Source organism: Herpailurus yagouaroundi, unplaced genomic scaffold (assembly GCF_014898765.1).
Source record: "Herpailurus yagouaroundi ecotype Mexico unplaced genomic scaffold, PumYag 161, whole genome shotgun sequence".
Lineage (NCBI taxonomy): Eukaryota > Metazoa > Chordata > Mammalia > Carnivora > Felidae > Herpailurus > Herpailurus yagouaroundi.
In genome coordinates, this window is record NW_024412402.1 from 10,915,635 (window position 1) to 10,943,478 (window position 27,844).

At 59.0% G+C, this 27,844-nt stretch overlaps 2 protein-coding genes across 7 annotated transcripts in view; one reads left to right on the top strand and one right to left on the bottom strand.

Moving 5' to 3' along the window:
• The first annotated feature begins 827 nt into the window (after positions 1–827).
• Positions 828–12,584, top strand: CXCR5 (C-X-C motif chemokine receptor 5). The gene is made up of 2 exons (XM_040483234.1): positions 828–1,034; positions 9,819–12,584. The coding sequence occupies exons 1-2, from the start codon at positions 978–980 to the stop codon at positions 10,884–10,886; spliced, it is 1,125 nt and encodes a 374-aa protein (XP_040339168.1). The 5' UTR covers positions 828–977; the 3' UTR covers positions 10,887–12,584.
• BCL9L (BCL9 like) overlaps positions 12,457–27,844 on the bottom strand; it is a 28,746-nt gene continuing 13,358 nt past the window's right edge. For 3 of the 6 annotated variants that reach the window (XM_040483229.1, XM_040483228.1, XM_040483230.1), the window contains 8 exons: positions 25,132–25,233; positions 23,483–23,868; positions 22,655–22,774; positions 19,615–19,825; positions 19,368–19,452; positions 16,998–19,284; positions 16,259–16,540; positions 12,457–15,818 (listed from right to left, as the gene is read on the bottom strand). In XM_040483229.1, the coding sequence (XP_040339163.1) occupies positions 14,725–15,818; positions 16,259–16,540; positions 16,998–19,284; positions 19,368–19,452; positions 19,615–19,825; positions 22,655–22,774; positions 23,483–23,868; positions 25,132–25,157 (4,491 nt within the window). In that variant the 5' untranslated portion in view covers positions 25,158–25,233 and the 3' untranslated portion in view covers positions 12,457–14,724. The remainder of the gene's footprint in view (positions 15,819–16,258; positions 16,541–16,997; positions 19,285–19,367; positions 19,453–19,614; positions 19,826–22,654; positions 22,775–23,482; positions 23,869–25,131; positions 25,234–27,844) is intronic. The other 3 variants (XM_040483232.1, XM_040483231.1, XM_040483233.1) reach the window with 2 other exon arrangements.

The window sequence follows — 27,844 nt, forward strand, 5'->3', positions numbered from 1 at the left end:
AGCCTGGTGTATACAGAAAACTCTGAATGTGCCGTGAGGACACCTGGGTTCGGGTCCCCGCTCTGCCACTGGTTAGTTGTGGGTCCTGGGGATGTTCCTCTCCCGTTTCTGAGCCTCAGGATCCTCCTGTGTAAAACTCTGCTCTAGCTGGGTCGTGGCTGCTGTTAATAATTAGGTGCCAACCAAGTTAATGTGTAGCCGGAACATCATTCTTTTGAGTCAGAAGACGACTCGGTGCCTGTTTATGTTTTTGTGCTGGTAATTTGGGTGGCTTTATTTTTGTCTTCCAGTAATGTTTTAATGATGTTCCCTTTGAAAGTTTCTAACGTTTCTCTCCGGGACTTGAGCTGCAAAGGGAAGAGGTTTTGCCCTTGACCAGGCAAAAGGATAGCAGCAAGTCGGATGACCAAGCGTCCCCATTGGCCTGGGAGTGAGGGGTTTCCCAGGACAAGGGACTTTCGGTTGGTGGCAAACCGGACGATTGGTCTCACCCTAGTGGCGAGAGGTGAAGGCTTGGAGGTGACTTGGAGAGGAGGTCCTGGAAGGGCTCTCCTCCTGTTCCCTTTCTATGTGGAGTTTCTCTCATTGCCCCACTGACTGGTGTGGTGGTTTTCATTATAAGGTACAACTCCCTTATTGGGAGGTACAGGGAGGAGAGGCGAGGGGCAGCCTTCGTATCTGTCACAAGCCCCATTGAGACAACTATTGCCAGGAAAGAAGCCGAGATGCTTGACTAGCACTGATGCTATGGGGATTTTCCCTTTTTCTTCAAAAAAAAAAAAAAAAACCCCTGTGGAAAAAAAAAAAAAAAAGCGATGAGTTGTGAGGCAGACAGCGGGTCCTACGCGGCCCCAGGAGACCGTGCGCAACTCATTTGCTTAAATTTTCAGCTGACGGCTGCCACCTCTCTATAGGCACCAGGCAGAGAGCCTCTCAACATCAGACAGTGACCAGTCTGGTGACATACGGCTACAAGCATGAACTACCCCTTAACCCTGGACATGGACCTTATCAACTACAACCTGGAGGACATGGTGAGTAGACACAGATGGTCACCCAGACCCCACTTGGAATTCTCAATTTCCTGTGCCCAGGGCTCAGGGAAGAGGGGACAGCTGTGGAGTCCCCTCCCGCTGTGGATCAGCAGAATCTAGACAGGCCCAATGGCACCTGCCTTTTAAGACTGTATTTCCCCATTCCAAGGAGGAAGCAGATAAGTAGAGTTGTTGCTTTAAATAGACATCCTTTAGAGGGGATCAGAATTTTGGGTTCCAGTCCTGCATCCTCCCGGGCTTGCTATGTGACCTGGAACAAGGCACTTTGCCTCTCCATTCCTCAGAAGAAGGTCCTCCTTTTATCTTTTAGGGCTGGAATAAGGGTCTAGATGGGAAAGTACTTGGGAAGTGTTCTTACTGTCAGGAACCTGGTGCTGTTCCAGGGTATTTACTCATCACTCGCTATATGATTGTATCATCAGGGCACTACATTCTGTGTTGAATGGAGAAGCCGAGGATTTGGTCCTGGCCCTCAGATAGCTCACGGTCTACCCATGAAGACAAAACCCCCACTCACTGGAAACTCTTAGACAGTAATTGGGTGCTAAACCAAGGAACTGTGAGACCAGGTGGCCAGCAAGGGAGGGGACCACATGGGGTCAGAGTCGGGGTGGGGGGGGGGGCACAGGGATGCCAGATTGGTGGGAGAAACCGTGTTAATCCTAGAAATGTTTTAAAGCATGTTGTGGTCCCCGTCAGAACACTGGAATCTCTAGAGTTGAGGTGTTCTCGGATGGGCTAAGAAAATGATTTCCCAGAATCACACTCTGCTTCGCACCCAAGTCCCTCCTGTGAAGCAGAGGTTCAGCTGGCTTGGCTGTCACTGGGCTCGCAAAGGAGGTGTGTAGGGAAGAGCTAAAGCAGAGACTCTGGAGCTCCTGTGTGTCGGCAGGAGAGGGCTCTTTATGAGGATCTTTGGGGAACTTCTTTCCTCCTTTCCTCCCATGGCCAGTGGCACTTCTAGGGAAAGGACTTCTCTTTGCGCTACACTCTGGGCTAGATCAGAAAAGATCCAAATCCTTTCTCCCAACGCCCACTTGCTTTCCCAACCCTAAACTCACCCTGAAATGTTCTCCAACACCCTTCAGTTCCACCGGTTGGAATCCATGCTGGAACTCTACCAGCCGGGTTCCCACACGTGCTTGGAGTAGCCCGCCCACTGGCCCAGAGCCCAGAGCTAGGAAGCCGCCGAGAATGTGAGGGGAAGAGCTAATTACCCCAAGTCTGGTCCCTCAGACCCAATCAGATAAAAACAGAGCCAGAACCATCAGTCTAATCCGACCTGCCGCCTAGCCTGTGGGACCCAATACAAAATGAAAACGCAGGGCCCCTTGTTCAAAAATTATTAAGAATTTCAAGATAGCGATCGCAGAGCACCAACCCGAGCGTGGAGCTCTTCTAAGTACAGGGCCCGGCGTGACTGCACAGGCCACATGTCCACAAAGTTGGCCCCGAGCGAAATGACAGACTCTGGGCAGTACCCTCAACCAGGCTAAAACCCCACCGCCCTGACAAGGTGCCAACCTCCCACCCTGGCCCCCAGTCTTGGCCCCTGGCCTCACCCGAGTAGGTTAGTGGATGTTTTCCTCTGCCTACAGCTTTGAGCTGACCACGAACCCTGACCCAGTTGGGCGCATAGTAACCAACCCAAGATCTGGCCACTCCTGGCTTCTGAGAAACCGCAAGAGTTTCCCCTAACTGCATGCGCCACTCCACTGCGTGACCTACTAGAGACAGGTGGTGGCAGAGGGCAGGGGACAACAGGGCGTGTCCCGTATATCAAAGACCACCAGCAGCCCAGGGAGAGAGACCCGACTACTTGTTACGAACTGAGGGCCCTTGGCCACGGCCAGGTGTTGGTCATCCTGTCTTCCCTTCCGCCTCTTGAATTCTGAGATCAACTGCAGCCACTTGAAATGTCCATTTTTAAAAGAGGAGCAGCCAATCCCCACGAGTGGTGGACCCACACAAAAACTCTAGATGGCTGACTAAGCACAAGGAGCCAGGTCCCTGGGGTGGGTGTACCAGGGACCGATCCTGCTAGGAAGGCAGACCTAGGCAGACCCAGAAAAGTCTCTGTCCACAGGAACCTTGATCTGAGAGTGCAGGAACCTTGATCTTGACAGCCTCGGGGCCTGGGCTGGGGGACCTACAGGGGCTGGGGGTAAACCTCACCTCCAGCCCCACCACACCAGCCAGGAGGGGAAGCTGCTAAAAAGCAGGATGAATCTGGTCCAGCCCCAGGACCTGGACTCCCCTCTCCTCTCCTCAGTGATGGTCCCCCCCAAAACATTTCACTGTGGGCAGAGCATCACAGGCTACAAAGCCTGTCCACGTGTATCACCTCATTTCATCAAGGTGTAAGGAAGAGGAACCAAAACCAGCCCAGGCTGTGTCGGGCCATGCGTTGGGAGAGGGGAGGATCCCCCACCCCAAATAGGTCAAAAGTCCCAGAAGAGTCCCAGTGGAGAGGGCCCCAACTGGAGGTGATTTGAGGGATCGGAGATGAGGGAGAGACCCAGGTCCAGCCTGGGGAGGGTTCACTGTTGGGGCAAATCTGGGCTCAGACATACAGACCGCAGTCTCCACCGGGAACTCTTGTCTTCCTTACGGACACAGATCCCACCCCTCTGATAGAACGGCATAAAAAGTGGCCACGGATTAGGCCCTGAGAATCAGGAGACAAGAACGAATAGGCTTTCAGGAATGACCGGACAAAATGTTTCAAGTGGGTGCTGACCCACGAGATGGTTGCTGTACAAAACCTAGGGTACACATCTACCTGTCCCTCAGACTGGGTGACCGTCCCCAAAGTGTAAATTGACTTTGGGGTGCCACACGGGGACCCTCCCCCAAAACCTAAAGATTCAGCGCAAAGATAGAAGTAGCTTTGGAGCACCTGCCTGGCTCGGTTGCTTAAGCGTCTGACTCTTGGTTTCAGCTTAGGCCATGATCTCGTGGTTCGTGGGTTCGAGCCCCGTGTCGGGCTCTGCACTGACAGCTGGGAGCCTGCTTGGTACTCTCTCCCTCTTTCTCTCTCTCTCTCTCCCTGCCCCTCTCCCTCTCTGCCCCCACTTGTGCTCTCTCTCTCTCTCTCTCTCTCAATCAATCAATAAACATTAAAAAAAAAAAAAAAACCCAAAAACGTAGACGTAGCTTAAAGTCTCCCCCCAGAACCACATCCGGGGCAGTACCATGTTCCTAATGGCCAAAACCCTGGGTACAGAGGAAAGAGGAGCCTGGCGGCTTCACTTCTGAAGGGGGGGAGGGAGGAGGGGGGAGGGGGGCAAACCAGGCCCCACATCTCTTCTTCCTTCAAGTGGCAAGCCAGAGTCTCAGATGGTCTTTTGGGAGTGTGGACCCTCAAAAGGAAGAATGGGATCAGGGACACAGACCCCCATTCGCACCCTTCGCCCGATCTCAATCCTCAAGCCACTGAAGGCTGGAAGGACAGATGGCCGGCTGACCCCATTCACAGCTCTTGCCTCTTGGTTGGGAATATCCAGACAAGGGCACAAAAGGAGACAGAACCTGTGGGTGCTGCCTAAGGCCAGAGAAATGACCTGCGTCTGTGTGCGGACGTGCCCTGCGGCCAGTGTGACTCAGGCCCCTGGGCTCCCGGGGTTCTGCCCGGATGAGCCACAGCACCCAGCGGGCCGGCGCTCTCTGGGGGACTGAACGCCAAGGTCAGCCTGGCCACAGGACAGACAGCTAGAGAAGCGAAGCTCCCCCACAGGTGCCGAGCTACCCGAAGATCGTGCTCATCCTCAGGCAGAGCGTGACGGCCCGGGGATCTGAGCATCTGGGAGCTGTGAGTGAGGGGCACTCGAGGGCAGAGCCCAGTCTCCCGTCCAGGGCTGGAATCCCTTCCCGAATACTTGAGCTCATTCTTCTTCCTCCCAGGGGACCCCAACCCACCGTGGGAGAGTTGTGCCTGTGAGGAGCCCCTTTCTCCTTTGCCTGAAACACCCAGCCCCCAGCCTCTGCCCATCCCTCCCCATCTGCCCTCGAGAGCCTCAAACAGTGAGCCCGTCCTGCCCTCTTGCCTATGGTGCTTCTTCCAGTCCTGGAAGAAGGCATGTGTCCTGGGCTCGGGTCTTCTTCTCCCAAGACTCTGCACCCGGGTACCAGAGAACCTCCTCCCAGGGTGGGGATTTCCAGACCCCTCAGCAAACCGGTCACCCTTGTCCAGACCAAACAAACGGCGATGGTGGCAGCTGCCCACCTACAGGTTTCTGTTCACCTAAGTAAGGTGACAGGAGCCTTTCTGGCAGCCGTGTCACCCTGTTGACTCATCCTAAGCAACCGGCAGACTCTCGGGCCTTTTTCCCCATCAACTGTCGGTAAGCCAGGTCTTCCCTAACTTGTCCCCCGACGGTTGAGATCTTAAACCCGAGTCTAGGTCTCTATGCATTCCCCTGTCAATTCCGTCTGGTCAGCTTGGGCCTCTAGTTCCAGGCTGTGGAGGACGCTGCATTGCCTGGAAGGGTCCCCCAGCCGTGTCAGCTGAGACAGGGTGGAGAGTGTCAAAGGGGTGAGGGTCCGGGACAGACTCCGGAGGAATGCTCCGGTTAGCCCCTGCCCCACCAGCTCACACAGTCTAGTCAGCAAATGTTTGCTAATCCTCACGCTGGCCAGCGCAGCGCCCCGATGCACCTGCTCCCCTCCTCCCCCACCCCCTGCCCATCCTCTCTTCTCCTCAACACCAGAACACAGAATGTTCTAACTCCTCTCGCCCTGTCCCCGCTGCTCAGAGCAATTTCTACCTGGATGCCTGGCTCACTGCTCAGCTTTATCCTGCTCATCAGGTCTCCTTGCCTTCTCCGGGGCATGAGCCCCCGGCCTCTGTGCAGGCTCTCTGCTGGGTACCTGCCTAGGCCACATGCCCTCGGGGCCTGGCCTGGGCACGTGGCTGTGTCTCTACGCGGTGCGTGCGTGCTGCTGTCAGAGTCTGTGTGTGCCTGAGGGCCCCGGGTTCCTGCCGCTTTTGATGTCAAAGAATGAGTAAGCGCTCGGCCAGATTGCCCGCACTGAGCTCCCTCAGGGTGTGAGCCTTGGAGGGTTCCCTTCTGCACCCCACTCCCCAACGTATTTAGGATTCGACGTATTTAGGATTAGGTTCCTCATCTTCTCACCGGGCCAGAGTCAACCTTGCCTCACTACCTCTCTCCATGGTTCGGGGAGGGGTGGGGTGACTGATCCCCTAGGTATGGGAAGTGGCTTTCACATGTGCCACTTCTGAGCCCCCAAAATGTCTGTTTGACACCTCCTGCTGAGATGTACTAACAACTCCCAGCACCCCTCAAACCGGCTTCCTCCCATGTTGTTGCCTTCCCTGCCCGAGCACTTTTCCAAACAAATACCTCTTGGCAAGAAGGAAGAGAGAGCTCCCCTCAACCCTCTTTGAAACCCAGCTTCTCAGGAGATGGGAGTTCTAGGGTCCTGGGGGCACCTCCCGCCCGGGATGTTAAATGGGCAATAAACCAATCAGCCTGGATGCTTTAGAGGGTAAGGATTTGATGGTTCTCATAAAGGGCCTCCGGGGTCAGGTAGGCGGGCTGTACCTACACCGGCCAGACGTTGCCCAAGGGGCAGTGGGCTGCCAGGCTCCCCCCCCCACGGTAGGCTAGGCGGAGTCCAGCCCCACTGACTGCCCCAGGCCCCGTATCTCTTCGCCCCTGGTCTGAATTGCTTTGCTCACCACTCACCTCACTGTTTCCCCCGTGTACCTCCTGGTCAATTCCAATAGGAGTCAATGAGCATACTGGAAATAGCTCCCGGTATGGGGACAGAACCCAAGATGGGCTCTAGGCTCTCAAGGGTATTGGGAGGAGGCAGGAACCGAGGAAGGGTGAAAAGAAGTGTTTGAGTCTCTGCAGAGGCACAGAGAGGGACTTGCCTCAAACTTTGGAATACAAGGGCCCCCAGCCCTCTCTGAGAAACTGCTCTCAGTGGTAGTAACAACACAGAGAGGGGCGCCTGGGTGGCTCAGTCAGCTAAGCGTCCGACTCTTGATTTGGCTCAGGTCACAATCTCACAGTTAGCGGGATCGTGGGATGGAGCCTTAGGTCAGGCTCTGTGCTGACAGTGCAGAGCCTGCTTGGGATTCTCTCTCTCTCTCTCTCTGTTCCTCCCCCTGCTCTCTCTCTCTCAAAGTAAATAAAGATGAAAAAACTTGGTTAAAATGACGCAGAGAATGTAAGAAGAGAATCTAGTTCCAAGCTAGGAAGGAGGGAGGTAGGAAGGTGGGGCTGAGTGGGACCTTGGAGGAACCGTAGGCATTAATGAGACAGGCAGTCGTGGGGAGAAAGAATTGTTCTGTAAAAGGTAGAGTTGGAGCAAAGTCTTGGAGACGGGAATGATGAACCTGGAGGACAGGGCGCCTAAGGCGATAAAGTAGAAGGCGAGGCTTGAAAAGTTGGAGGAATATACATTTTGTAGACACGTCAAGCCCCCGTAGGGGAGTTCAGACGTCACCCTGCAAGCCCATGGTTTTCAAATGAAAGTAGAGCTGGGTTTTTTTGTTTTTTGTTTTTTGTTTTTTTTAATTAAACGAGAGCTTCTGTGTGAAACACCACACGAGACAAGAGTGGAGAAGTTTGGTTCGAAGGCAAGGAGAGGAGCTGAGCCTCCCCCTCCCCCCTCCCCACCCCTAGCCCCAGGAAGCCCTGCAAGGACAGTCCCTGGATGGGATCATGCTGTGTGGCGTGCCCTGCAATCGGATCTGAAGTGTGGCCGTGTGTGTCAAACCTCTTTCCCTAAGAGAACATGCAGTTAATCTCATTTCTTTTTGAGAACTACATCGTATTCTGTTGTGTGAATGCACGGAGACTGGCTTACGCCAGTCTCCTGTTGAGTAATTGCATCACAAACATGACTTCTTATAATTGGCTTTGCTATTAAATGTGAAACTGGGCGAGGGGGGTAAAGGTGAAAAGCAAACCACTGCTTACAGGTAACTGGGGACCAGCGAAGGACTTTAAGCAGGACACTGATGGGATCTGCGGGTTGGAAAATTCCTCCTGTGTTTGGCGGATGGACAAGGGTGGAGAAGTTGCTGGCATGGGGCCATGGAGGCGGTAGGGTGAAGAAGGGCTGGACTGAGGCTGTGGCAGAGGGATGCTGGGGTGGGGGGAGGCAGAGGGCTCTGCCATCGCACCGATGTATCCCCCACCCCCTTCCCCCAGACCCACTTGCCCCGGGGACCAGAAGGAAAGACACACGTTGGGGACCTGGCTCTGCCCACTGAGAGCGAATGTGTGACCCACAACTGGGGCCCCTGGGTGGCAGCGTAACCATCTCCTGCTTTGTGCAAGACCCTCACTCTCCTGGAAGAAGGGCAGTGTGAGACCATCTAGAGCTTCTGTGCAGAGTATCCTGTCCCATCCTCTGCCTCCCCGGGGCTCATCATTTATAGAAGTGTCTTTTTCAACCCACATAAGTTGGTTATAATTGGTTTGAAACCATGGGGAGGGGGCCGGTGGGAGGGGTGGAGAACAGGGCTGGGAAGTGAGGAGGAGCAGGTGCAGGGGGACAGCTGCGAGTGAAAGGTATGAAAACAGACACCGTGTCTTCCTTTGCGGTTAGCTGGGTAAACAACCTGAGCGCTGGTGGGGTGGGGTAAGGGGGGAGGAGGAGGGGGGGAGGAGAAGGAGGAGGAGGTGAGGGGAGGAGGAAGGGGAGGAGGAGGAGGAGGGGCTTCCAGAGACAAAGTGGGCGCATCACCCTCTCTTGGAACAGCAACACCCCTTCCTCTCTTCTGAAGCCGAGAAGGAAGCAGAGGAGGGAGATCCCGAGTGATGGGCAGGAGCAGGGAGGGAAGCCCAGGCAGGGCTGCGTAGTGGTGGAAAAATCGGCTCTGGAGGGAGATCAACGTGGGTTCAAACACACCTGACCTTTGTAAGATAGGAAAATCACAGGGGCGCCTGGGTGGCTCAGTCGGTTAGGCGTCTGACTTCGGCTCAGGTCATGATCTCACAGCGAGTTCGAGCCCCGTGTCAGGCTCTGTGCTGACAGCTCAGGAGCCTGGATCCTGCTTCCGATTCTGTCTCCCTCTCTCTCTGCCCCTCCCCTGCTCGCTCTCCGTCTGTCTCTCTCTCTCAAAAATAAACAAACAGTAAAAAAAAAAGAAAAAAAAAAAAAGACAGGAATAGCACATACCTGAGCTTGTTATGCGGAGTGAACAAAGCAGGAGGCTAGCGCTACAATTTCAGCTACAGTGAAGACATTCAGGAACAGGGAGACGCATCAAGAGGAAGCCCGTAGGCCACACCAGCAGCTGCCCCCTCAGCAGGATCTTAGGTTTTAGCGCCCGCTGCTCTGTTGGGAATTGGAGCAGACGGCCCCTTGCCCCAACCAGACCCATTTCCAAAACTGAAGTTCCAATTCCATGCCGTGAGCCGGCGGCCTTCCCTACCCGAGGACACGTAAACTCAAAGCACCTAACAGGTGCACAGCCCTTCAGAGTCCGTGAAGCCTCTCCCTACCAAACGCACCACGCATCTCCTTCCATCTTCGTCACCACTCCGCGAGGAATCAGTCCCGTTTACAGTCGAAACCTGCAGCTGGAAAGGGCAAAGCGATTTGTTCGTGGACACACAAGGGGAGGTCGGGATTTGGTCGGTGGGATGTATCGGGAGCCCAGGGACAAAGGCAGCGTGGGGGTGGGGAGGACAGGAGAAATCTACAGGGGACTCGGGGTCCCCCTGTGAGGGGGAAGACGGGTCCTCAGTTCCCCGCCCTGCTGTCTCCTTGCCCTTGCAGTACAAGGAACTAGGCAACTACAGCGACAGCACGGAGAGCCCCGCGGTGGAAAATCACCTCTGCTCCACAGCGGAGGGGCCCCTCCTGTCCTCCTTCAAGGCCGTGTTCATGCCCGTGGCCTACGGCCTCATCTTCCTCCTGGGGATGATGGGCAACATCCTGGTGCTGGTGATCCTGGAACGCCACCGGCAAACCCGCAGCTCCACCGAGACCTTCCTGTTCCACCTGGCCGTGGCCGACCTCCTCCTGGTCTTCATCCTGCCTTTTGCCGTGATCGAGGGCTCCGTGGGCTGGCTCCTGGGCACTTTCCTCTGCAAAACTGTGATCGCCCTGCACAAGATCAACTTCTACTGCAGCAGCCTGCTCCTGGCCTGCATCGCCGTGGACCGCTACCTGGCCATCGTCCACGCCGTCCACGCCTACCGCCACCGCCGCCTCCTCTCCATCCACATCACCTGTGCCACCATCTGGCTGGCGGGCATCTTCTTCGCCTTGCCGGAAATCCTCTTCGCCAAAGTGAGCCGCCTCCATCGCAACGACTCTCTGCCGCGCTGTACCTTCTCTCAGGAGAACCGAGCTGAAACCAACGCCTGGTTCACCTCCCGCTTCCTCTACCACCTCGGGGGCTTCCTACTGCCCATGCTGGTGATGGCCTGGTGCTACGTAGGAGTGGTGCACCGGCTGTGCCAGGCCCAGCGGCGCCCGCAGAGGCAGAAGGCGGTCAGGGTGGCCATCCTGGTGACGAGTGTCTTCTTTCTCTGTTGGTCGCCCTACCACGTCGTCATCTTCCTGGACACCCTGGCGAGGCTGAAGACCGTGAGCAACAGCTGTGAGCTGAACGGCTACCTCTCCGTGGCCATCACCATGAGCGAGTTCCTGGGCGTGGCCCACTGCTGTCTCAATCCCATGCTCTACACGTTCGCGGGCGTCAAGTTCCGTAGTGACCTGTCGCGCCTCCTGACCAAGCTGGGCTGTGCCGGCCCCGCCTCCCTCTGCCAGTTCTTCCCTACCTGGCGCAAGAGCAGTCTCTCTGAGTCAGAGAATGCCACCTCCCTCACCACCTTCTAGGTCCCGGCCCCCTTCGTTTCTGCTTTCCTTGGGGGATGCGGTGTTACTGGAGCCCCTTCCACGGGACCTGGGATCCTAAGAGCTCGCCGTGGCCTAGCTGTGTCCTCACATGGGGCAGCTGGATGAACCAACCCCTCTCTCCAGGACATCCCTGCCATCGCTTCTTCCAGCCCCGGGCCTGGGCTGCAGGCCGGGGAGGGGAGGCAGCCCAAAGGCAAGAGCAGAGGATACCTGTGCCCGGCTGTATCCCCCGGGGCTGAGATGACCCCCCCCACACACACACACCTTGTTTCATCTTAACCATTGGAAGCTCAAGAAACAACTTTTACTTCTGCCCTTGCCCATTGCGGAAGTCAGTCCCCTCCCAGAATGCACTCCGTCAGCTCAGGGACCACCGACCTGCACCACTACCCACCTCTCCTCTCGCCCCACCTGCCGAAAGAAGCTAGAGGCTGAGCACCAGGGGATGGATGGAGGTCAAGGCCGAGGAAAGGCCAGCTGGCAAAAGAACGAGGCCTTAATGTCTCAGTCACTAACAAACACAGACGTTCTGCCGGGCCACCAGCCCTGCAGCATCTTGACCAGGCAGGAAACTCAGACTGACCCAATCCCGGAAGCTGCTCCTGGCCCTGACCAAAATGGCCCTGGGCCAGCCCGGCGTCACTGGGCCCTGGGAGGTCTGCAGACTGAGGGCAGACTCCAGGCGCCCTCAGAGACCAGCCAGACAGTGTCCTACAGAAGAAAGAAGGCCCAGCCAGCAGAGAGAAGCCACTGACAGGAAAGATTCTCCTTCCTTAGCCCCAAGGAGGCACAAGTAAAAACCAAGGCCTGCTGTGTTCTCTGCCCAGTGTAAAGAGGGCCAGGGGCAGTATGGTCCGGGGTCCCGGCGGGTCTGGGCACTGATAAGGAAGGAGGCAGTCCGTTCCTTCCCGCCCCCCTCTCTGCAAGCTACACAGCAAAGGGGTCGCAATCGCACGGAGGGAGCACTTCGCCGAGAGTCAGAACGGAGATGGAGACCCGCCCCCCAGAGAAGGACGACAGACTGAAAGGGGCTGCTGGGGGTCGTCACATCCAGCGCCCTGCCTGCAGGCCAAGCCCAGAGCTTGCCTGTCTCTCTGGGCCTCAGCAAGAGCCACGAGGCATCCCCTTCGTCTAGGCAGGGTGAAAAGCAGGCCTGGGCAGGGAAGTCCCCGAGCCTCAGGAAGCCAAGCCCTGCCCCTGAGAGGATACTACTCAGATGGAACCAGAGGATGCTGCTCCGTGCCTGCCTGCCCAGAGAGGGCTCTCCCTCCCTCCTCTGCAGCCTCTGGGCTCGCCAGGGCGGGATGTCCGGGACCCCAGCACTTGCTGAGGGCACCTCTGGGTTGCCCAGTCCCGCTCAAGGCAGCTGGCCAAGCTCCCTGGGAGGCCCCCATGGTGGAAGTCAGAGCTTGTGACCCCAGGAGGGAGGGCTGTATCTTCACCGTAGGACCCTGGGAAAGCCCCCCGGAGCCCCGCTTTTTCTCTCCCAGCATCCAACAGTAAGCTGGGCAGTCGAGTAGCCAGACACAGAAGCAAAAAGGCAAGAGGATGGATTTTAATTTTCTCTTTTTAATAAAAAGGCACCTATAAAACAGGTCAATACAGTACAGGCAGCACAGAGACCCCCGGAACAAGCCTAAAAATTGTTTCAAAATAAAAACCGAGAAGATGTCTTCACATATTGTATTTATATATTTATATTTATATATATATATTTATATAATGGTACAAAATGGCTGGGGGTATGGCCATGGATGGAGGGAAGTAGGCTGGCCTGTGGAGTTCACCTTGGAAAGCTAGTCTGGTGGCGGAGATGGGAGAAGAGAACGGGGAGGGCATTAGGCCCTTTGCGGTCTGACCCCTCTCTCCTCTGGGCAGGAAACACTTAGAGTCGGTTTGGGGAGTCTTGGGTCGGGCGGGGGGTGGTTCACGGGTACAAGGCCCAGGTTGAGGCAGGGTGGGCAAAGCGCCTGGCAGGATGGAAGCTAGGTGGCCCCCAGACACAGATGTCGGGGCCCTGGCCCTGGGCCCCTGGGAAGGTGCTGGGGGAGGCAGGGGCCTGCAGCCAGCCGGCCCCAGAGGAAGCGCTTGACCTGGCTGACGGTGGACTGAGGACAGCACCAGACTGGGAAAAGTGGGGCGAATTCCCTTTGTATCACAGCTGCCAATGCTAGACCAGACCCTGCAGATCAGGAAGGCTGGGGATGGGGCCACGGCAGAAGACCCCTTGTCTAGAAATGGCCCCCGGCCCCGGAGGCGGAGCACAGAAGGCCAGGGAACTGCCCTGCCACCTCACAAGGCAGGAAAGGAAGTGAGAAAAGGAGAAGTGTTTTACTCCTGGGGCCAAGGGGGCAAAACACTGAGTCTGTATGGCTTCAGCTCTGACCAGAGGCAGGTGGGGAGTTTTGGGAAAGAGCAGGGGACTGAGGGGGAGGCAGTGGCTGCGCCTGGGCGGGCACAGAGCCCTGAGCCCGGGGCAGGGGGACCTTGCCGGTGAGAAGGCAGGCAGAGAGGAGGCGACAGGAGGCCCCCTGCTTTTCCAACACTTTCTCTAATCCATGCTCAAAGGATGGAGGCTGGAGAGAGACAGATCTACTCAGCCAAACCCTTTTCCTTCCGCCTTTGGTGATAAGAAGTGGGTGGCAGTTCCTGGAAGAGACGCGGCCTGGGGGTCACCTGGCCCAGGGCTACCGCAGCAGGCACAGGACCACGTGGACCGCCGTGCCACCACCCCGTGGCTCCACTCAAGGGGGCCACACAGCCTCCACCTCTCCCTCCTTTCCTTCATCCCACACTGGGGAGGGAGGACTTCAAGTTCTGGCCAAGGTGTAGCAGCAGGGGATACCAGCCATCCATAGCTGGGAAGCCAGGGCCCCGTGTCGCCTGTGCGGGGCGAACACACACGCCCGTGCACACATTCTCCTGAATCATTCAGCAACAGACAGACTGCCGCTCTGGGAGGCCTCAGCCCGGATGGGGCTCTCCAGGAGGAAGCCTCGGTGGTCTGACCTCAGTTTAGGTGCGGGCTATCTTTCATTTCACCGTTTGGGGAAGGGACCAGAATGGTATCCTTACAGACCCAGAGACAATGCAAACACTGGGTACCTGTGTCAGACTGCATGGTCCTGAGTCCAGGAGAATGGAAGGGGCAAGAATCTGAAGAGGGAGGGAAGGGTTTTCTTTTATCCTTTTTTCTTTTTTGTGACTTCTATCAAAACACAGAAATACAGCACACACACAAACCGGCACAAAAGCGCAGCGCTCTATTTACAGCTGCGGCTGGCACCTGCCCACCTGGCCAGCCGCCTGCAGGGAGGGGTGGGAGAGGGGGTCAGCCACATCAGCAGGGAGAGGAAATGAGGCAGGAAGAGACAGAAGGAAAAACAGGTGGGAGCAGAGAAACCAAGAGGAGAGAGAAGCTCGCGGCAGAAAGGAAAGGGACAGAGTGGGGAGACCTCCTCCTTCCCCTCTCCCCCCACGGACTCGACACAGGACTCCGAAAGCACAGCTGCAGAGGGTGGGTGCAGAGAAAGAGGGAAGGGAGAGGCTCCATAGGACTGGGGAGGAACGGGCGAGGGGCAGTCCCGGTGGTGGCCGAAATGGAACCCCAATCCAAAACCCCCCACCCCGCTCTGTCACTTCCCCTTAAGCTGCCAGCACATCTGGTTTCCACAAAATGCCACGCCCCACACAAGCCCCTCCCACCCCCTCCACCCCACCCCTTGACCCAGGCCATCCCAACACTGGAGGGGAAGGAACTTTCTTAAGGTTATCATATTTGCAGTATCGCCCCAGCTCCGGCCCCGCACGGGGACTGCTAGAAGGGCAGGTTGGCCATGCTGCCCGGCGCCGGGAGGTAGCCCATCTGGCTGTCCAGAGACACGCTGCGCTGCCGCAGGGGATGGGACACCATGAGGTTCTGCTGGGGCGGGGGGCCCATGAGGGAGCCCTGTGGGGACAGCATGTGGGGGGGCTGGCTGTAGACCTCGCCCCCCACGCCCCGTTGCTTCATCAGCATGAAATTCTGCTGGGTCATGAGGCCTTGCGGAGGCGACATGACCCCCTGGTGCAGGCCGTGGGGCACCATGCCCTGCTGTGGGGGCACACCTGTCCTGCCCAGCAAGGACATCTGTCCGGGGTGGCACATGGACATGTTGAGCCCCCGCTGGACGCCCTGCTGGCCCGGGAGGTTGGGGGGCCGTGAGGGGGTCTGCTCCGCCATCATGTTCTGCAGGTTCATGAGATGCAGATTGGGGGGCTGGGCCTTGGGGGGCTGGTTCTCGCTCTTGGGGAAGTACTGGAGGGTGCTGCTTGGCTTCTCAGAGGGGATGATCCTCGACAAGTCGAACTCAGGGATCCCCGTCGGGGTGGGCCGGATCACCTCGCTCAGCTCGGGGTCGTTCAGCACTGATGCCACCCCGGGGAGCACGCCCGGCGGGTAGGCGTCGCCCATGCGCCCAGCCATGCCTTTGCCCATCAGGTGCTGCTGAGGGGGCATGGGGCCGGGCGGCTGGCTAGGCAGGTCCTCTGGGGGCAGGGGCATGCCTGAAGGGTAATGCTGCTGCAGGCCAGGCCCCCCACCCCCACCCCCACTGGGGGCCATGGCACCGTGGGGCTGCTGCAGCCGAGGAGGGAAGGGCATCATCTGGGAGGAGCTGGGCACAGGGCCGCAGGGGGCATTCAGGGAGTCTGGGCCCCCTGGAGGCAGCATCATCGAGTTTTGAGGGGGCCCTCCTGTCCCCTGCGCATTGGGGTGCAATGGAATGTTGGACCCCAGAGGGGTAGGGGAGGGCAACATGGTAGGTGGGGGTTCGTGGGACAGGGGCTGCTGGCCTGGCAGGTTCATGCCCATGGGGCTCTGGGCAGCAGCCGAGTTCAGGTGCATCTGGTTGGGCTGGTTATTGCTGATCCCTGTGGGGAGAGAGAAAAGAGGGTCAGAAGCTGTGTGTGTGCACCCAGCTGTGAGAGGGTGCAGAACTCAGTCCTTCCCCACTCCCCAGCCAGGCTCATGCCAGGAGGGGTAAGGGGCCTCCACCGTGGGCCTGTCCTGGCTGCAAGGGCATGGACTTGAGGCATTCAAGTCAGAAGCCAAGAGACCCAAGTTCTGGCCCAGTTTGCCATGGGGTCATCATTGCATGTCGGAAAGACCACTGGAGTACTCTGGGCTTCGTTTCGCTAAATTGACGACAAGCGGGAACTTGACCCGGGACGTCACACCCCCATTCCCAGGGCCCACTGGAAGCACACGAAAGCCAGCATAACCACAGGGGTGACTGCTGGCCATGGCATCTCTTCCCGTGCCCGGTGCCCACACCAGCTCTTCTCCTCGCGGCCCCCTTCCTGCCTCGCACCTGGCCCAGAGCCCTGCGGCGGTGGCGGAGGGGGGAGCAGGGGCCGGTCGGGCAGCAGCTCGTCGTCAGAGGTGGCGATAGTCTTGATGGCATTGTGGTAGAGCGGGGTAGAGCTGGGCATGGCGTACTTGGACATCTGGGACATCATCAGTGATAGGGGGTTCTGGGAAGGCGTGGGGTCTGGGGAGGAAGTGAATGGCAGGCTGGGGTTCATGAGGCCGCTGGGAGGGTTGGCGGGAGGCGCTGAGGAGCTGCTCCGGGGGCCGCTAGGCGGGAGGGCACCTACAGAAGCGGGGAGACAGAAAGAGCGGGAGTGACTGGGGAGGGGAAGACGAATTTGGCTGCTCACGTTGTGGGTGAGGGAAAGGCCAGCTCCCGAATCTCCCGACTCCTCCAAGCACACCTCCGTTCCAGTGTTCTGTTCAGCACCCTCAACGTGGACCCCCGCTATCACTACAGCCCACCCGTCTTCAAGCAACTCCTGCAGCCTCAGGGGCCCAGACAGTGGGGAGACCCCAAGTATGAACCCCTCAAAACGCCTGGGAGATCACCACGGCGCTCCCTGCGGACGCTCACGCCCAGCTGGTGACATGTGCCCCTTAAGCAGAGCCATCCACCTCTGCGCCCAGATACAGACGCCTTCACTCACTTGCCTGCCCCAGCCCGAACACGCCCCCCGACCCCGGGAGGTTCCCAGTGCCAGAGTCCAGTGCCCCCCTGCCTGGCCTGGCGGACTTACCCTGTTCCATGTTGCCCAGGGTGGTGGAAGAGTTCATGTTGAGAGGCGGCTGCTTGTTCTGGGGGACCCCAGGGCTGGGCATGGCTGTCTTGGGTGAGGCGACCCAGCCCGGAGAAGGCACCGCCATGGAAGGAGACTTGAGCCTGCTGGGCGAGCCAGTGGGCGAACGGACACTGAGAGAGGAGCTGAGGACCTGGGGTGACTTAAGAGGTCCCGGTGGGTTGGCCGAAGGCAAGGGCACCATCTGTGAGGGAGTCTGGGGTGATTTGAGGTTGGCAGAGGGCGATGTGACCAGGGGTGAGTGCACCTGGCTAAGGGTGGGCGACTTCAGGTGCCCCATGCCTGGTGAGCCCATCTGATTAATACTGATGGTGAGGTCTGAAGGCCGTCTGCCCAGCCCCCGACTGGGGGCCGAATGCACGGACCCGGGAGGATTGGACGCGGGGGGCAGAGGCATGTGGCTGAGCCGGGTGGTGCCCACATTGCCCATGGGCATCGAGCTCTGGTCAGGGCTGAACATGTCTTGAGTATTGCCCATGTCCTGGGGCATGGCTTGGTAGGGTCCCTGGCCCCCAGAGAATCCCTGCTGGCCCTGGTTGGGAAACTGTGAGGGCATAAGCATCTTCTGCGGGCCACCCATCATGCCACTGCTGTTCTGGGCCCGCACCCGGGCCATCTCCTCAGGGCTGAGGCCCTGCGGCCCCATCATGTCCCCCGGGCCCCGCATCTTCTGCGACATTAGCATCTGCTGCTGTGGGGTCATCTGGACGTTCAGGTTCATGTTCATGTTCATGTTCACATTCATGTTCATGTTGAGGTTGCCTGGCCCCATGGGAGGGTCCACCTCTCTCAGCCCAGACTGCCCCATGGGGGGACTCAGGAGGCCCCGGCCTCCACCAAACTCCATGCCCATGGGGGTGCCCGCCAGGCCCTCGCCACCAGCCATCTGCCCGGGGAATATGGCCGGATCCATCTGCCGATGCGCTTGCATCATCCGCTCCATCTCCATGCCCTGCCCCATGGCGCTGCCTGCCATGCCCAGGGGGCGTTGCATGCCCATCGACCGCTTCTCCAGCAGCTGGTGCCGCAGTAGCTCCTCCCGGACCCGAGGGGTCATGAATCGCTCTGCTTCGCCCTGCCCCCCTGGGTAGGGCACAGCATTCTGGGCAAAATTGCCGGGGCCCCCCATGGGGGGCAAGTCTTCGGTCCAGCCCATACCCGGCCTCACAGGCCTCTGCATGGCATTCATGGGCACCTCCATGGGCATACCCTGCATGCCCCCAAACCCAGGCACCCGTTGCATCTGGTTGCCGGGGAAACGGGGGCCGGGAAAGGGAGGGCCGCCCCGGAGCTGCATGGGATCTTGGACGTCCATGGGTCCCCGCAGCTGGGCACCCATCCCTGGTGGCCACTGATCCCCAGGCTTGCTGTGGTAGGGAGGCGGCGGCCCCCTCACCATCATGCCCCCCATGCCCATCATGTCCTGCAAAGGGCGGCCCCCGTGCAGCCCAATCTGCTCCTCCTTCCGCCGCTTCTCCTCGTAGTATTCTTCCTGCAGCTTGCGCCAGGCCACCTGCTCCGGCGTCAGGCTGTCCTGACCCAGCCTCTGCATCATCATGTTCATCTGTTGCCCCATGTCGCCGCCCGGGGGGTGCCCAGGCACTTCATGCTCCAGCGGGGGGCCCCCTAGGCTCTGCGTCTGTGAAATCATGGACTGCAAGGGCTCCTCGTACTTCTTCAGCCCGCTGGGAGGGGCCGCAGGGGGCTGCTGGGGGGCGGGAGGGGCTTGTGCTGGTGGGCCCCCCTCCACGGCTCCTCCTGGGGGCCCCTTGAGGAAGGGCTCGGTCTCCCCGCTGCGGAGCAACAGCCGCTCAATGTCTCGAAGCGTCTGGAGGGAGCGCTCCCGATGCTCCAGCTGCTCCTTGGACAGGCCTTCCGAGCCCACCAGGCTCCGCTGCCCGTTCCCGGTGGGGGCGGCCTCCCCCAGCAGGGCAGGGCCCGGGGCGCTGCCGGGGTCTCCTCCAGGAGGCAGCGGGTTATTGGCGGTGGCGGCTGTAGGGGTGTTGGGGTGGGTGCCCCCGGCGCCACCGCCCGTGCTGGCGGCTCCCACGGAGTTGGGTGTCAGGTCCTGACCGGTGTCCTCGGGAGGACCCTCTGAAGGCAGGGCGGGCGGTGCGCTGCCAGGGGCGGGGGGCGGCGGGGGCGGCGGCAGTGGCTGGGGCTGCGGCGTGCCTGCTGATGGCGTGCTTAGGGGTAGCGGTTCTGGGGTAGGTGGCACTTTCGGGGCCTGCAGGACGACAGAGGCAGAGTGTGAGACAGCTAAGGGGATGCGCCGGCCAATCCTCCTGTTCACAGAGGCGCCGCACCCACCTGGTCCAGCTTGGCCCGGGGCACGTTCTGCTGGTGGTAGGTGAGGATGGAGTCGGCCCGGCCCTGAAGCACCGCCTCAGCAGCCCTGCACGGGAGGGAGGGTCGCGCACAGAGAGCTCAGAGAGGGGGCGGGAGGGAGCCCCTGCCCTCACCCAGCCCAACCTAAGCCTGGCTCCCTGCAGCCACACACTCAGGCTGAGGGGCACTGGGGAAAGGGAGCCGGCTCGGCCTGCCCCGAGGCACTTACGTGTTGGCCAGGTGGGTGGTGAAGACGTACACGTACTGCGAGGGAGGCTTTCCGGGGACGCCCCCACCCCCGCCCCCAGGGGCATCAGGCCGGAGGCCTGGCGGAGGCCCGTGGGGGGCGCCTGGGGCGCTGCTCTCGCTGAGGGGCAGTTGGGCGGCTTGGCCGGGACCCAGCTGTGGGGCCGCCATGGCTGGGTCTGCTACATTACAGTCTGCGTGAGAGAGGAGAGAAACAGGGTAAGCAGCCCAGATTTAGAAAGGAGAGCCAGCTGGCACTCCCCACCACCCCATCCCAGAGATGCCCAGGGACAGACGGGCTCACTGTTCTGTAGCTCGTGCCGGCAGGGGCCGTTTGTTGTCACACTCTGGCGGTGTGTGTCTGGCTTCTACGCTTACTTGCCCGATACCAGTCCTTGACCACGACGGATAAATTGTGGGGAGCATACAGAGCCGAGGGGGAGGGAAAGTGTGCCCCCCGCAAAGAGGCTCCTGTGTGCCTGGCACTCTGCAGGATACTTACAGATGTGATTCCATCTAACCACAACGTCCCTGGGAGGGAGGTGTCACACACCCTACTTTACGGAGGAGGAAACGACTTTGGAAGGATGACATTACTCACCCAAGGTGACACAGCCCGTCAGTGCAGAGCTAAAGTTTGAACCCAGGCAGGGACTGCAAAGCCCTTCTCTGAGCCACGCACTATAGCGCGCGCGCGCGCGTGTGTGTGTGTGTGTGTGTGTGTGTGTGTGTGCGCGCGCGCGCTCCAACGGTGGGGGTGACGGTAGGAGGAGGCCAAGAGGCTGTACAGATCGATGATTCAAACGATGAATGGTTTTGCAAGCGAATCCACCATTAACGGATGTTATGACCTTATGAACATGATAGTCCGTCCCCTTAAGCCTCAGTTGTTTCGTCTACACAATGGAAATACTAACTCCCACTCTGCACAGGAGGCAGGCCAAAGAAATCTGTTTTTACTGTAACTTCAGAACTGTGTCACAAACTAAAAAAAAAAAATCACTCCAAAAACAGAGTTATGAAAGGCTGGCATAGTGGATGCACTCCCAGGGTAGACGGACCGCCCTGAGTATGGACTGAAGTTTGTTCCACGGTCACAAAGTTGATTCTGAGTCCTAGCCTAAAAAAAAGATCTACACGTGGTCATTAATGGGACTAGGTAAGTCAGCAGACCCATTCCCACGACAAGAAAAACAAAAGTTAGGGGCGCCCGGGTGGCTCAGTCAGTTAAGCGTCCGACTCTTGATTTCAGCTCAGATCATGATCTCATGGTTCGAGGGATCAAGCCCTGCGTCAGGCTCCGTGCTGACAGTGGAGCCTGCTTGGGATTTTCTCTTTCCCTCTCTCTCTCTCTGCTCCTACCCCGCTCCTTCACGCTCTCTCTCAAAATAAACAAACAGACATGAAAAAAAGAAAGAAAAACAAATTTTACATAGAAGGACAGAGCCAAAAGCTTGGGGGCCCAGGGAGGGCTTGAGAGCTGACCTCAATGTGCAGGGTTGCCCTGGGGAAGAGGAAAGTGCATATTTGGTATACAGAATTAGGACTCCCAGGTACAAGTTAGGGGAGGGAGGCAGGCTTTATTCCAATGAGGAATTTTCTAGTACAAGAAGAACAATAGCAAAAGCTAACTGTTCTAAGTGTTACACATAACTATTCATTTTCTCTTCATACCCACCCTATGAGGTAAATACGTTTACAAATGGGACAACCGAGGCTCTTTCCCAAATGTACACAAATAATAAATGGGAGACCCGGAGTATGAACCAAAGCGGTCTGACTGCACTCTGTGCTACTCACCTCTACATTAGACTGCCCCCAACCTAAGAATTTGGGAATCTAATGACAGAACTGAAACAGCAACAGTGGTTGCCTTAGTTTGGGGTATTGGAAGCTATCAATTTCTCCTTTGTATTTCCCTGTTTCTTTCAATGTTTCTACATCCTGGCAGTCTAAATGTTATAAAAGTGAACGAGGGTGGTGGGGGGGCTGAGGGTCCTGGGAGGCAGTGACCAGCCCCATCTATCCCTGATGGGTTCAGTGGGGCTCATGGACCACCTGGGCGGGGGTGGGGGGGAGACTTGGGACCAGATGACCTTTAAACTCCCAGACAGCTGCAGAGGCTTCTGTATTTAATCCCATCCACCAACACGGTCCACTCATTCCACAAACATCTGCTGAGTCTGTTTCCTCCTCTGTAATAGGCATCCTAAGAACACCTACTTCATAGGGCTCTTGTAGAGATTAACTAAGACAAAGTAGCAAAGTAGCCAGCACATTCTTTTTCTTCCTTCTTTGTAGGGTCCCAGCCCTTGAGAAGTTCACAGTTTAACATTTCTCTGGCTGGCTTCTTCTGCATTAAGTTGTTTCACCCCTTGAACAGGTGTAATCTTTGAGGGGGCCGACCAAATAAACGCGTATGGACTTCTCAAGGGCAGGACAGTATCTGGTTCTCCCCATTACGTGAGCAAAGGCCCAAATACACACTGATCAATACAATAACGAGAGGAAGGGGCATCCACCCACACCCACTCCTCGTCCTGGTGACGCACTCTAGGCATTTGCCAGGAGTCAATTAGAGGTTGGGGAAGGGTGCCAGAGACACAGCCGCTGTCAGCTCACACCCAGGCTCAGCGAGACTTCGCGAGCAGAGCCAATGTCTGGCTCCCAGGGATGCAGGACCCTCGCCACCCTCCCTCCACTGACCAGTAGGTGGCAGCAGAGGCCAGGAATTCACGGGAGGAGGTCTAGGTGGTGTGGCCAAGAGGGGCCACCCCACCCTACCTCTGTCCCAAGGAAGAGGGGGCCACTGAGCACCTGGAAGGCAGGGGCTAAGCTGTCACATCGCGGGAGGGACAGAGTGACAGGTAGGATGGGAAACAAGTAGCCTGGGCTCCTGACCCCTGCTCCTTGCCCAGACTCAGCCGTCTAAAGCCCTAGGTGAGGAGAGGGAGGCTCCCTCAGGGCAGCCATCCCCCAGGGGCACAATGGGCCACAGCATCCTGGGATCAATGGGCACTCACTGTGGGTGGCCCCAATGGGCTTGTCGTCCTCCTCGCTGTCGGGTCCTGAACACCATTCGTCCCCACTGTACGGCTGCTTCCGCTCCAGCACACAACGCCGCTTACTCCGGGGTGCCACCTCTGCCCGGGCAGGACAGAGCAGGCAGGGGTCAGAAGGAATGCCCAGAGGCCCTGTCCTCCTACACCCAGGGTCTCCACAGGCCCATTCTCCCAGATGCCCCACCCCAAGGGGGCAATGCCCAGGACATGGTGGGCACTTTGCCAGCCCTTGGCCCCCACCACACCGCCATTTGTTTCTGATTTCTCTCTCCAGCCCCGCTGCCTGTCTCCCTTCCCCCACCCAGCACCAAGCACAGCATAATCCCCAACCACAACTGGTTCTAATTAGGGCTGGGGGGGGGGGATGGTGAGGGAGGGGGAAGGCGCTGCTACCCTTCCAGGCCCCAGAGCCTGCTCAAGAGCTCCCACCAGCTGGGATACTAGGAGGTTCCTAGGAGGTGTGTGGGTCTGCTCCTCACCCCAGAGCACCTCCCTCTACCCCTCTGGAGGTTCTGGTGGGAAAGCAGAAGAGCAATGAGGCTGACCGGAAGCCCCATCACGCTGGGTGGCCCCTCCATGGGTGGCACCTAAGGATGAGAAATCTCCACCCTGGCCAACCCCACTCCTGAGAGAATGACCACGTTGGTGGGTATAATGGGGGTAAGAGAAAGGTGACCCTGCATAAATGCTGGAGAGAAGCAAGTGACAGGAATCAGGCAAAGAGGATAGCAAGCTTGGGCCTTGGACTATGGAACATGCTGGGGTCTTGGGGACCAGGAAAAGGGATACCTTTGGCCTCTGAATCCAGGGATGGGGTCCCAGCCTCTCGCTGCTCTCCAGAGTCCACAGACACGCTCCTCTCCCTCTTCACCTTGCCCTTGAGCGAGCTGAAAGGGGGCACCCCTGCCTGGGGGTTCTTCAGACTTGAGTTGCTAGGTGAGATCTGGTTGGCCTTGGCCCCATGGTTCCCCGCCCCCACGCCCTTCGAGCCCAGGTTGCAGGTGGGTCCTTGGTTCACATTCTGGTGCTGGGATTGGGCCCCGCCATTCCCTGTCTTGCCATGATTGGTCAACTTATTTTCTGGGTGCATTGGCTTGGCTGGGGCTGGGGGGCAGTGGCCGCGTGGGGAGAGCGGCGGGCTCCCTGGAGCTTCTCTCCTCCTGGGGTGGGGTAACCTGGGAGAAGGTGGGAGAGACATGAAAAGTTAATCTTGCTAGGGGCCTAGCGCACCTGATTTTAATGCCCCATCCTGCCTCACCTGGTGGTAGTGGAGGTGGGGGCTGAGTAGCATCTTAAGACCACCAGCTATTCCCTATCTCCCTCCATGGTTTCTCAGACAAGGGCTGAGGTCTTTCTCCACCTTGGGGAGTGAAGATAGGGCAACCCCCTCCACATCTCAGACCCCACGATTCAAGTGGACACCAGGGCCTTGGTTGGCAGAATCCACCCCCACCCCCAACATCCATCACACACTGCAAGCCTCCATGGCCACTCCCCTCCTCTAGCACCTGACCAACACTTAAACAACCTCTTTTAGGGTTTGCTGTTTTCAGACTCCTTCCAAGTTCCTACACCTCAACTTTCATGTGCCCCTGCACCAGCAGGTAAGGGAAATGGGACCTGAGGGTCATTGTTCATGCCCCAGCCCCCTTCCTCAGGGGAAGTGGGGAAAAGCACACTGGAGAGTAGCGCCCACTGATCCAGACAGCTCCCCAGAGCAGGGAGGGGGGGAGCCTGAAGGGGGTCCACCGGCAGGCCTGGCAGGCAGGCAGGCAGGAGCAGGAGGAAAGGGGGAGGGGAGTGGCGTGTTAAGCAGAATGGAGTGAAGCTGGAAGCCAAGGATTCCTGCAGCCTAGGCTGCGGGCCCTTTAAGCTCCAGCCCGCTCCCCCCACCGCCTCCCCCTCCCCGGAGACCTATTAATAGCCGCTGGAAAGATCACATCACGGGAGAGGATATTTATCCCCCCTCATTCCACACCAGCTCAGATTTATTTCAGCTCTGCTGTCCTGCTGCTGCCGCCTGGCCCTGTCTGCCGGCTTCTCCTGGGGAAGGGGAGGGAGGCAGGCACCGCCCCTCCCTCCAGCTCCCACCCCCGGCTAGACTGAGGCCAGAGGGCGCCATTGGACCCGACAGTGAGGTGGGCGGGGGTCTGCTCAAACCGTTTTTTTAGGAGGCAAGGGCTGGAAGGGACTGGAGCAGCAGTCCTAGCTGATTGCCATTCCCCTCTGTCCCCTGGGCCCAGGCTCTAAGGCCGTGGGCTCCTGCCTCAGGGCAGACCTTCCCATTCTGACCCCCCTTTAGCCCACCGGTGGCCTGGAAGCCAAGTGCCCACAGGGCGCACTTTCCAAGCCAGCACCGCTCAGCCCCGTGACCACTGGGCCCTTCCCTTCCCCGCACTCCACACACACACTTCCCGCCCTCCACGACACCCACACACCTTGTCTTGTTAGCCAGGATCCTCATGGCTCCCACACACAGTGGGGCTACGGCCCCTGTGCGTGCCCAGGGCCCAGCCAGGTACTCGGTACTGGAGCACGGACTGCAGCAACAAGCCCCAAAGAGAAAACTTGTGACTTGGGGAGGGGGTGTGAGAAGGGGAGGGGTGACGGGAGGACCCAACAGCCCTGGGACTAAGGAACTAGAGAGGGTAAGGTGGGAATGGAAAGGGAGGACTACTAGGTGGGGTCTCTATCCTGGAGGCCGGTCCTATCCCCATCCCTCCCGCACCTTACCCTCAGGGAGCTTGCAGTCTCTAGCAAGCACACACCCCACACCCCCCGCCCCACCCCGGGCCGCTGAGGCAGAAATCACTAAAAGGATAGGTTGCAAAGGTGCCCGCGTGGGGCTGCCAGGAGGTCTGCTCTAGACCCCTGGGGGACTCCCGCTCCCAGGCACGCCCCTCACCCGGGGTGGGGACCTCCTCACGCCCCGCCCCCAGGGCGCCCGGGGCGTGGAGGGGGCCGGGATGGGGGCAATGCCCCGCCCCGCCCCCAGCTTGAGGCCTAGCCCGTGCCCATTCCAGCAGGCCCGGGCGGGCAGCTAGAGGCCTGGCGGGGCCCCGGGGCTGCAGCTGGGCTCTTCTGGAGACCAGTAACGCTGGCTCAGATTCCTCCCCGACCGCAAGAATGCAGGAGCCTCCCCTCCCCCCCCCCCGCCCCTGCACCCCACCCCGCCCCCTTCGGCAGAGCCCGAGCGGAGAGGCAGAGCGAGCGAGGGAGCCAGCGAGCGAGCGAGGGAGCGGGAGACGGACAGGACTGCAGCGTGCCTCGCCAGGCCCCGCACGCGCCGCACGGACAGACACACGGCCAAGTGCGGCGATGGGCGGGGCGCGTGCGGCGGCGGGCCGAGGTTCAACCTAGCCGCCTGGCAGGGGCTCAGAGACTCACAGGCACCCAAACTGACTCACACACTCACAGCACACACGTGGACGGGAAGACAAAGACACGCACGGAGCCCAGGAAACTAAAGGCGCGCCCACGCCGACCCCGAGGAGGTGTGCTGGAGGGCGAGGGAGGCGCTGGCCCAAGCAAGAGCACGGAATCAGCCTGGGGCACCCGCGGACGTCCAGGCTGCCCGACAGCAGAGAGGGAGCGTGCCGACTCATTGAACAGATGAAAAGACTGAGGCCCGGCCACAAGGGAACCATGGAAAGTTGAGCCTGATAATGACAAAGAACCACGCGCGTGCGCGCACGCACACACACACACACACACACACACACACACACACACGCACACGGGGCCACAGATACACCAACAAACAGACTTACACAAGCACCGACGCCCCACCCAACCTCCCCCTACCCTGCCCTTCCCCGCCCCACCGACCGAGTGGGGGAGGGGAGGAGTCTTGGGCCTAGCTTTGCCCTCGTGATAGGCCCAGCCAGACACCGGTGCACATTCTCGCTGCTCCCTGGAAGGCTGCTGGAGGCTGGGCTGGAGCTGGAGGCGAGGCGAGGCTCCCTCCCACCCCCCGCCCCCGTGATCCTGTGGAAGTCTAACCCTAATTTAACCCCAGGCATATTGGCCTTCCCTGCTCTAGCTCTGTCTCCGGGAAGAGAGGCTGCTCAGGGGAAGGTTCCAAAGTCCAGGGCCTGGCTGGGAAGCCGCCCGCTGCCAGCCCGCATCTCCTGCAACAGGTCAGAGCAGGAACAGTTAAAGAGTGGGGCTGGAGAAGGCACCTGGGCTTAGGGACAGGCCCGTGGCTGACAAGTCTCGAGCGCTCCCTTTCACCACCGCGCTGATCCTCAAAACTACCTACCACCCAATGGGGGACAGTATCCCCATTTCACACCGTAGAAACGGAGATTCGGGAAAAGGGTCTGGGTCATGTGACCAGTATGCGGGAGCGCCGAGACCCCATTCCTGGGGTGTTTCTCCGCACTGCAGCGTCTCGCCCCCCCCCCCCCTTTGGTGTCATGACGACGCATCAGAGCCTGCACCATATCGGTGGGCTTCTCACAGGCCACCTACTGGGCCCGCCCCCTGTGGGGCAGAGGGGCAGGGCGAGGGCCACCCACTACCTCCTGTGTTTACTTCAAATGTTGGGACCTGTAATAATTTGGGAAGGGGCTGTTAGAAAACTAGTCCTCTCCTGTGTCCCCAGTCAGGCCGGGGCCCCTCCTCAGAAGAATCTCGGAGTGACCCTCCCGACTCCCTCTCGGACTCCACCCCCTCGCTCCCACCCCGCCGCAGGGCGAGCTGAGTCAAGCACAGATGAGTCAGGACGTTCCCATCTCTCACACCTCCCCCCGTCTACCCCTCAGGAGTCTGCCCCAGCTCCCAACGACCCCTCATCCTCACACATTCACAGGCCCGGAAGAGACCTGGAAGGCCTGGGGATGGGGGTAGAAGGGCTAATTCCTGGAGGGTGCAGTTTTTCACCACCCAGTAAAGGGGACTTCCCAGCACTAGAGCAGAAGCCCCTGGGATGAGTGAAAGGAAAGGCACCACCGGGCTCTGGGAACAGCGCTGTGGCTCCCTCTTAGAGGGTAGGGTGGGGAGTGGTGACCTGTGCTCACAAACAGGCTTCAGTCACCCGAGTGAATGGCCAGGAGCACACCCTGAGAACAGAGAACAGAGCCCAGGAGGCAGTTGAGACAAAGAACCTCAGATCAGCTGCTTTGCTGGTTGTCTTCCTGGCTGGGGGGG

What these genes read in the sequence shown, in the direction of transcription:
- CXCR5 (XM_040483234.1), top strand. Translation starts at nt 978, where the DNA reads ATGAACTACCCCTTAACCCTGGACATGGACCTTATCAACTACAACCTG. An exon ending in ACTACAACCTGGAGGACATG is followed by an intron (nt 1,035 to 9,818) that starts GTGAGTAGACAC and finishes TTGCCCTTGCAG; the next exon opens with TACAAGGAACTAGGCAACTA.